The 8,925-nt window shown below is 60.1% G+C and overlaps 3 protein-coding genes across 3 annotated transcripts; 2 read left to right on the top strand and 1 right to left on the bottom strand.

Annotated features, from left to right (window-relative positions):
* The first annotated feature begins 2,079 nt into the window (after positions 1 to 2,079).
* DL89DRAFT_272538 (uncharacterized protein) lies at positions 2,080 to 3,734 on the top strand. Its single transcript, XM_040888991.1, has one exon. The coding sequence runs from the start codon at positions 2,228 to 2,230 to the stop codon at positions 3,239 to 3,241; it is 1,014 nt and encodes a 337-aa protein (XP_040739220.1). The 5' UTR covers positions 2,080 to 2,227; the 3' UTR covers positions 3,242 to 3,734.
* On the bottom strand, positions 3,333 to 3,725 carry DL89DRAFT_214410 (Mog1p PsbP-like protein; the record flags this gene model as incomplete). Its single annotated transcript, XM_040884266.1, has 1 exon — positions 3,333 to 3,725. A coding segment is annotated over one exon (393 nt), but the record flags the coding sequence as incomplete, so codon positions are not given.
* Positions 3,735 to 4,583: 849 nt separating the features above from the next.
* Positions 4,584 to 5,756, top strand: DL89DRAFT_326894 (uncharacterized protein; the record flags this gene model as incomplete). Its single annotated transcript, XM_040891540.1, has 1 exon — positions 4,584 to 5,756. Exon 1 carries the CDS (start codon positions 4,629 to 4,631, stop codon positions 5,754 to 5,756), a length of 1,128 nt encoding a protein of 375 aa, XP_040739222.1. The 5' UTR covers positions 4,584 to 4,628.
* Positions 5,757 to 8,925: the final 3,169 nt, after the last annotated feature.

Below are 8,925 nucleotides of genomic sequence, written 5' to 3' on the forward strand. Positions count from 1 at the left end.
CAGACGGAGCCACGGCACATAGCAACGCTGGCGCGGCTGGTGACGCTGAGCGAGATCGACACACTCTTGCAGACAGTGATGTTTACATTGTACGGCAACCAGTACGAGTCGCGCGAAGAGCACCTGCTGCTGACGATGTTCCAGCTGGTGCTTGCGGCGCAGTTCGAGACGACGACGGAGTTTGCGAATCTTTTGCGGCAAAACACGCCGGTGTCGCGAATGATGACGACGTATACTCGGCGTGGGCCCGGGCAGGCGTACCTGAAAAACGTAATCAGCAGCGAGATCAACCGGGTGATTGAGGACGCAGAGCAGAACCTGGAGATCAACCCACTGAAGATATACGAGGAGATCCGGCAGGGGCTGGAGGACCGGGGGCTGGCGACGGACGAGTTCCCGCCGGGCGTGTCGACAGAGGAGGCAGGGCAGCACCCGAAGGTGGTGGAGGCGCTGCGGCCGCGGATTGCGGAGCTGACTCAGATTGCGGGGCGGTTCCTGGACACGATCATCGGGAACAAGGACGCGACGCCGTATGGAATCCGGTGGATCTGCAAGCAGATCCGGTCGCTGACACGGCGGCGGTACCCGGAGGCGACGGACTCGGCGGTGTGCTCGCTGATCGGCGGGTTCTTCTTCTTGCGGTTCATCAACCCGGCGATAGTGACGCCGCAGGCATACATGCTGATCGAGACGGCGCCTACAGCACATCCACGGCGGGCGCTGACGCTGGTGGCCAAGGTTCTGCAGAGCCTGGCGAACAAGCCGACATACGCCAAGGAGCAGTACATGGCGGGGCTGACGCCGTTTGTGGAGAGCAACCGGGCGCGGATCAACGGGTTCCTGAACGAGCTGTGCGAGGTCGGCGACTTTTACGACAGCATGGAAATGGACCAGTATGTGGCGCTGACCAAGCATGACATCACACTGCACGTGACGCTCAACGAGCTGTACAACACGCACGCACTGCTGCGACAGCACCAGCACGTGCTGGCGCCCTCGGGCGGCGCGCACCTGCGGCAGCTGCTGGACGCATTGGGCAGTGCCCCGGCGCTGGTACCGCGCAGTGCCAACGCCAGCCTGGAGCTGCGGCTGTTCAGCCGGTGGGAGACGCCGATTCTGTCAGACCTGTCGGCGCTGGCAGCGGACAATGCGCTGACTCAGCACGACATCATGTATGTGGAAGCCAAGTCTATTCTGGTGCAGATAATCCGCAGCATGCCGGCGCTGCAGGCGCGGCGGTATACGCCCGAGAGCAACACAGCAGCCAGGGCGGACCTTTTGTTTGTGGCGGAGCAGGCGGCGACATCGCGCGATGCGGCGCTGGTGCGCAAGGGGATCAAGGTGCGCGAGATGCTGGGGGAACTGTCGGCGACGGGCGCGCTGCAGGCAGACGGGCACCGGTATCTGGCAGAGGAGATTGTGCGGGAGCTGGCGCACCTTGGCAGTCTGCGCGACAAGGTGGAGGCGGAGATTGTCGGGCTGCAGGACGTGCTAATGACGATCGGCGACTACAACGGATATCTGCAGCAGCAGCTGGAGACGTACAAGGCGTATTTGGCGAATGTGCGGCTGCAGACAGCGGCGCCCAAGAGCCAGCGCAAGAACGGCATGCCGGTGGGCGTGACGGTGGCGACCCCGGCGCAGAGCAGTAGGCAGAGACGGGCGCCGGAGCGCTCCAAGGTTGTGGCGCCGATCAGATTTGCGCTGGCGCAGCTGGAGCGCGACGGCGTCGTGTGCGACTCGAAGATCCCCGAGAACCGCCGTCACGCGATGGTATTTGCCTTGTCCAGTCCGCAGCCCGCCGCTTATGTTATCGAGCTGCTGCTCAAGGGCCGCGAGAAACCCATCATCCACATGGACCTGAATCTTGACGATCTGCTGGAGCGCCAGCATGCCAACATCGCCGTGCTGGATCTCGAGTATGTGCATCTGAGCGTCCCGCGCCTGCTGGATCTGCTCAAGAAGAGCTTCATGCGCTAAGACAAAAAACCCAACCGGACCTTTCAAGCAAATCACTTTCCCTATCTTTTTCTCTTTTTCATTTTCGCATCCTCTCCCTTTTTCCTTATTTTTTGTTGTTTCAAATTTATTTTTCATAATCGCCTCTTTCCGTCCACAAATGTTCCGACTGACAGCGCGTCTCCGGCCGCACGCTCGGCTGCTTGCTCAGCGGCGCATCTCGACATTCAACATGGACAACAGCGTGCGTGGGCGACTGCAGCCATTGATGACGGGCATCAAGATAGTCAGCGGGATCGCCGGGCTTGTAGCACTGGGCTCAGCGGGGTTCTACCTGTACATCAACCACCACCTGGACACGAACTGGCCGGCCTCCCCGCTGATCACCAACCCGGCGACACGCAAGCTGCTGCGCGGGGCAGCCCTACGCGAGCACCTGGCGCCCAACGCGCCGATCGCCTACCTGTTCCTTTTGCGAGCCCTGGAGCAGATCCAGCAGGACGGCAAATTGCCCGAGGAGTCGCCGGAAGTGCAGGAGCTGGTGGTGCGATTGGCCAGTGCGGCGCGCGCGGCAGGCGAGACGGCAGCGGCCGAGCAGCTGCTGAAGCGAGCGTGGGCCATGGTCGTCGACGGGCAGGGCCGGGCGATCTGTGCGCCGGTTGTTGTTGGCGCAGTGACGGTGCAGTATCCGGAGCAGTGGCGGGACAGGCAGATCGGGCAGATTGCGGACCAGCTGGGCCCGCTGCTGACCGGCCAGGGTCGGGCGGCCGAGGCAGTGCGTGTTTTCGGCGCGGCGCTGCAGGCGGCCAAGCGCCAGGAGGAAAATGACGAGGATGCGATGCTTTTGCGGCAGGCCAACCTGGTCACGTCTTTGGGCGAGGCCTTTGCGCTGCATGGCGATGTGGATAGCGCCAGGGCGCTGTTTGAGAGCGCGCTGGTGGATGTGCAGAAAAGGGCGGGCGACGGCCCGTGGGCGTGCCTGGACGCCGTGCTGATGTATAATTTGGCGCAGATCAGCGCGCGGGCCGAGGAGAAGCGGGCGTGGGCGAATTCGGCGCTCAGCGTGGTGCGCAAGCAGCGGGATGTGCGCGCATGCCTGAACTGCGAGACGCATGTGGTCAGGCTTCTGGGCGGCATGGCCGAGCTGCAGGGCGACCTGGCCGAGGCCAAGAAGCTGTACGACAAGTCGCTGGAGCTGGCGCGCCGATCGGGCACCGGCAATATCGAGCTGACCAGGGAGGCGGCTGAGCGCGTAGCGCACAAGATGCTAATTGATGAATAAAAATCTACCCAAAGATGCTTGCGTCAACCAGCCGGAACGTACTGGCCAGCTGCCGGAACTCTGCATACGCTGCCGATACGTCGGCCAGCCCCGGCACGTTCATGGTTATCAGAACGTCGGCGTCGTTTTCGGGAATGCGCTGAAGCGCCAGCAGCACAGCCACGCACTGCGTCCCCTGCTGGTTGAATTTCCCTGCTTGCTGTCGGCCCGCCAATGCAAACATGCCGTTTGTTTCTGTGGTTTCGACGATTTCGCTCTCGGCCGCGTCGTTGGCATTGGCCAGCTGCGCGAAATGGTACTCGATGGCCTGCATGCCAGGCTGCGGCACGGCCTCCAGAATCTCGATGATCAGGCTGCGGTCTGTCGAGGTGTCGCAGAACACCTCTTGGTTGTCCGGCACCTGCCGGAACTCGCTTATGTCGACCATGCCCGATGGCACCTGCATGGTCATTGCGCCGCCGTAGAGCTCGCGTACAGTGGTCATTTTTCTACGAAAAAAAAAAAAAGAAAAAATAGGAAATTGGAGAGAAAGGAAGAGAGGAGGAAGAAAGCTGCGATTGTGTGATTACGCCAAGACGGTAAAAAGCTGGACACGTTTTTTTAGGATCCCCAGGCGTGACGTTTTCCTCTTCTTTTTGTTGCGTAATTTCTGTTTATTTTCACTTTTATACTATTCCACCTTGAAATGGCGAGACTCTTTGTTTGGAACATTCCCCTGCCGCGCATTCCGAGTGCATGGCGAGAGCACCTGCGTGATTTCGGCACCTACGCCTCTGGCGCACTGGTAAGCGAGAACGAGAAAAAGGAAAACCAAAGGCCGCCTGTATTCACATGAACTAAAGCTTTCATACTAGTTTACCTTCGGCTGGTGGTTCTTCATCGACGGCCTGGTGACAGCACGGACGACGACCGACTTCCCCGTGTCGTTTGGGTTCGAGGACTGGATTCCGGGCATTCTGTGCACCTTGGGCATGCTAATAACGAATTCAATCGACCTGGCGTTATTGCGCGACGACGGGTTCGGGTACGGCAGCAGCGGATTGGCAGGGAAGGCGAAGCTGACCTTGTTTATCGGCATAGCGCTGCTGGCCGGCGGTGTGGCCGGGTCAATTGCGATTCTGGCGATAAAGTACATTGTACCGCAGGTCGACTCCAGTGTCATGTATATCGGCTTCACAAATGTCATCCAGACGGTGTCGGTTCTTCTGGCGTCCATCGTGCTGTGGTTCGTGCACAACTCGGAGTCCGACAACCAGTATAACTTTGTACTCAACTGAACACAATGTAGAACCATAAATTCCTCTTGATGGTTTGGGGCATACTGGCAAAAGAAAATAAGGAAAAGAAATTGCAAAGAAACAGCATTCAAGCTTACATTTCCTTCACTATGCCCGATGCTCCGAAGAAACCAGAAGCGCCAAGGCGTGGCCGCGGAGTAGTGCGTGGACGCGGCGGCATGCCTACCGGCCGTCTTGGCTCGTTCCGGCCCACAATCACCGGCAATACGCGGGCGACATCCTCGGGCAGCGTGTCCAGCAGCTCCGGCTCGGCCCTGGTATTCAAGCCCAAGACGCAAGTCCAGCGGCACAAAAAAGAAGCCCCGGCGCCCTCGCTCCTGGCCTCGGCGCCCAAGCGCGAACACAAGCCGCACGGGCCTGCCCGCGGGGCTGAGCGCGGTCGCGGGCGCGGTCGTGGCCGGGTCGAGCTAATCCAGACGGTCTCCGGTCCGTTCGCCCAGGGCCCTGCCATGATTTCCAGCACATCCAGGCGCGGCGGCGCTGGCGGGTTCAGCGGGGTGTTGGCGCCTGGCATGCCCAAATCCGAGAACCCCAATGTCGATGAGCCGGCTCAGACTGATCTAAGCGACCCGAATGCCCCGGTGCTTTTACTGACTGACCATAACGAGGAGATCACCGAGGACTTTGATGTGCAGACCGAGGAGATGGCGCTCAAGGCGGCTGAGGAGATGCGCGCATTAAAGCTCGACAACAATACCGCCGAGGTGTTCAGTGGCGAGAAGCTGCTGGTGTGGCAGCTGCCGGCCATGCCCGAGTTTGAGCTCACAGCGGAGGTCGTCGAGAGGCGGGAGAGGGAGCGGCTGGAGCGCAGGGACGAGCGTCGGCGCAAGAGGGAAGCAGAGCAAAAGAAGACCGAGGATGTGAAGCCGAGTATGGCTGAGCTGGAGGCTGGCGAGCCGATTGACGTTGAAGACAAGCCAGTCGATGACAAGCCGATCGACGACAAGCCCGATACAGAAGAGGAGACGGTCGAGGAGTCCGACTCCGAGGACTCGTCCCTGCTGGACGGCCGGGTTGGCACATTGGTGGTGCTCAAATCGGGCGCCGTCAAGCTCAAGATTGGCCAAGACCTCCTGCTGGACGTGTCGCTGGGCGCCGACTGCCAGTTCTTCCGCGGGCTAATGGCACTGGACACCAAGGGCTCAAACTCGGCCTTTGTGCTGGGCAATATCGACGAGCAGCTGGTGTGCACGCCCGACCTCGAGAACATGCTTTGAAGAAGCAAAAATAATAATAAATGACTCGCTTTAAATGATTATAAAGAACTACTCGTCGTCCTTGACGTAGCTCTCGGGGAACCGCCCGGTCTGCCCATATATGGTGCCCTGCAGCCATCCAGAGCCGACATCCCGCGACGTAATGCGGATCTTGTCGCCAGCGCTAAACGATAGCTCCTCGGCATCGCGGCCGGCAAAATCATAGATTGCCACGACGTACTCGTCCGGTGGCTGCGACTGGAAGCTGCTGCGCGGGGGCAGCACCGGCGACGACATTGCCGGGCTGTACTCGTCCATGTTCACGTAGGCCGTGGGCACCAGGCCGATCTGCCCGTGGACGTCGGCACGGATCCACCCGCGGCTCTCGCTGTCCGGCACCAGTACGCGCACGCGGTCGCCGGCCCGCACCGACAAAGTGGTGGACCCGTCACCGTCGTAGTCGTATGTGACCGTGACCATATCGCTGGGCGTTGTGAATGACGGTGTTCGCTGACTGCTCCGCCTGCCTCCCGCCATAGGCCATTGCCAGGGCACCAGCTGCACCAGCTGCCCCGGCTGCACCAGCTGCCCCGGCTGCTGCTCCAGCTACTGGAGTTCCGCGGCTAATGGAGGCTGATCGTGGGGAGCTCTCGTATGGCGTCTGGGATGTGGATTTGCGTGGCAAAGTGGCAGCAGCGCCGTATGACGTGGAGGCGCGCGAAATCGACGCCTGCGATGCGCTCAGACTGGCGGAATTGGAGACTGGCTCAGGGGTTGTTATCCGAGTCCATGGAAGCCCCCGACACCGCCGAGGCTGCGCGCACGTGCTCTTCTTCTTGGTGCCAAAGCGCGCCAGGAACCCGCCCTTGGCGTCCGGGTCCGGGCCCTCGCAGCTGGGAGCCACCTTGATCTGGCATTTGGCGTGGCACGTGAACCCGCACGCCGCGCATTTGGCCGCCTTGCGGTTGAGTCCGCCGATAGACTCGCCGCAGTAATCGCAGGTCTTGGAAATCGCCACCGTGAACGCCTTGAACTCGTGGGATTCCCCTGGTCAACACTGCCCAGCTCCGTCTCGATCGCCGCCCGCACCGCCCTCTGCTTGACAATCTCCAGCTCCAGCATCGTCGCCTCGTGCCGGGCCTCCGCCGCCTTGTCTACGGATTTGTCACCCTTCTGCCGCAGCTTCTCGGCCTCGGCCAGCTTGCCCTGCAGCTTCTGGTCGGCTGCCAGGCGGTCGCGGTCTGCCTGCAGGCACATGTTGCGTAGGACCACCTGGCTCTCGCCGTCCAGCGCCATGGCGTCCTCCTCGCCGTTGGCGTAGTCGACGATCACGCGGAAGTCCGCCTGCTCCTCCCACTTGCTGAGCCCGCCCTCCACGCGCTTGCGCACGTACGCGGCCGAGTCGGCCTCGGGCGTGACTCTCCCCATCACGTGCGCTACCCGCTGCGTACGCTGGATGCGTTTGCCGTCGCTGGCCTCCTGCATCTCCAGCAACTGCAGCAGCAGACGCTTGGTGGCTGCCACGCGCTGCTCGTTGATGTTCTGCATTGAGTCCATGACTGTGGGCGTGAACTGATGGCTGACTGCGTCCTTGACCGCATTGGCCACTGCGACCTGCAGAATATACTCGTTTTTGGCCTGGTTGCGTGCGCTGGTGTTCTTGTCTGCCTTGACCCGGTACTTGTCCTGGTCCTTCTCGTTGGTCGCGCGCTCCTGCCGTGACTGCGACGTGCCCAGCTGCTTTGACTTGCTCTCGTAGTGCGCCCGCATCCTATCCTTCTGGTCGTAGATCTTGTCGCGCTCGCCCAGCAGCTTCTGGTAAAACTCCAGGCTCTTCTTGCGCGCCTCGCCAAGACTGCCAAACGCCTGGTGCAGTTCCTCGGCCACCGAGCCGCTGATCTTGCTTGCCAACTGCATATGCAGGCGGCCCTCCTCCTCAAGCTGCAATACCCATTCGTTAGCTGCCGGCAAGAGCTCCAGGGCGTGGTCGCTGCTGCCTCGGCCTCCGTCAGCGTCAGTGTGTTGGCTGCTGAGTCGGCCTTTTTGTCGTGCAGGCCCTCGAGCTGCTGCTGGAACGTGCGCGCCAGGTCCAGGATCTTTGTGCCGTAGTCGCGCTCCGCCGCTGCCTTCTCTGTCAGAAGCTTGTACAGCCCAGAGTACACGTCTATCTGCTTCTCGACGTATCCGTTGATAGCACCAAACTCGTTCGGCTAACAAAAATGCATGCAGCGCGTGGTTAGCCTGGCTGTTTCTCTGCTGCTCCCGTCTGCTCCCTCCCGTCTGAATTTGTTACCTTGAGCTCGGACCCAAACGTCATCTTTATAGAATTGCAAAGGAAACGAAAAAAAGAAAAAAAAAACGAAAGCTGTGGAAAAACGAGGAAAGAGTAGAGCGGGGCGGACTGACCTGTGAATAATTAATGCGTGTGCGACATATCAAGCACATCGATACTGCAATGTGCTGCAATCCGCCAAAGCGCCTTGGCCCTTTTTGGGCATTCCTTGGCCAGTGACATCAGAAGCTGCACAATTGCAGGCAAGAATGGACCAGACTACGGTTTGCGACAGGTCTAATTGTGAATCTGGCGACATTGTGGAATCGCATATGTTTCACCAGCCATTGGCTTTTGTCATATGTAACCACCATTGATACTTTTCCGTGTCAGAGCCTGGCGCCTATCGCCATAGCGAGCCATGGCATCACCGACATATGGAGCACTGGGCGTATCGCAAGCTCGCCTGCCTGCCGCAGATCACCTTTACCTGTTCTGCTAGATTCCTGGACCCCACGCTCGCACAGGAGCTGTCCATTATTACCGTCCCCGCTCCAGGGCAATAACCCAGTAGCCTCTCTGGATCCCTCTGGATCCTTCTTGGTCAGAGACTGGTGTGTGTCGGCCCGAGTGGCCGCAGCACCTGAATGGTGCAGATTACTCACCTACGGGGTAAGGGGCCTGACTGCTGCTGAGCAGTGAGCTCTGTCTTTCCACCAGAAGAATCTCATTATCGGTGGACTGTTTGCCACAACCAAGTCCCAGCGTGGGATCGTGTGGCTCGTCTTGCAGGTTCGCAATAAATTGTTCTTTTTCTCCCCCCCCCTCCTATTCTCTCTGCGATCGGCTTTTGCCTTGTTCTGCTGCGCTCACTTTTGCTCCTCCCCGCCACCCATCTACTCTCAGAAACCCCGATAA

This window comes from Linderina pennispora (assembly GCF_002104995.1).
Source record: "Linderina pennispora strain ATCC 12442 chromosome Unknown DL89scaffold_107, whole genome shotgun sequence".
Taxonomy (NCBI): domain Eukaryota; kingdom Fungi; phylum Kickxellomycota; class Kickxellomycetes; order Kickxellales; family Kickxellaceae; genus Linderina; species Linderina pennispora.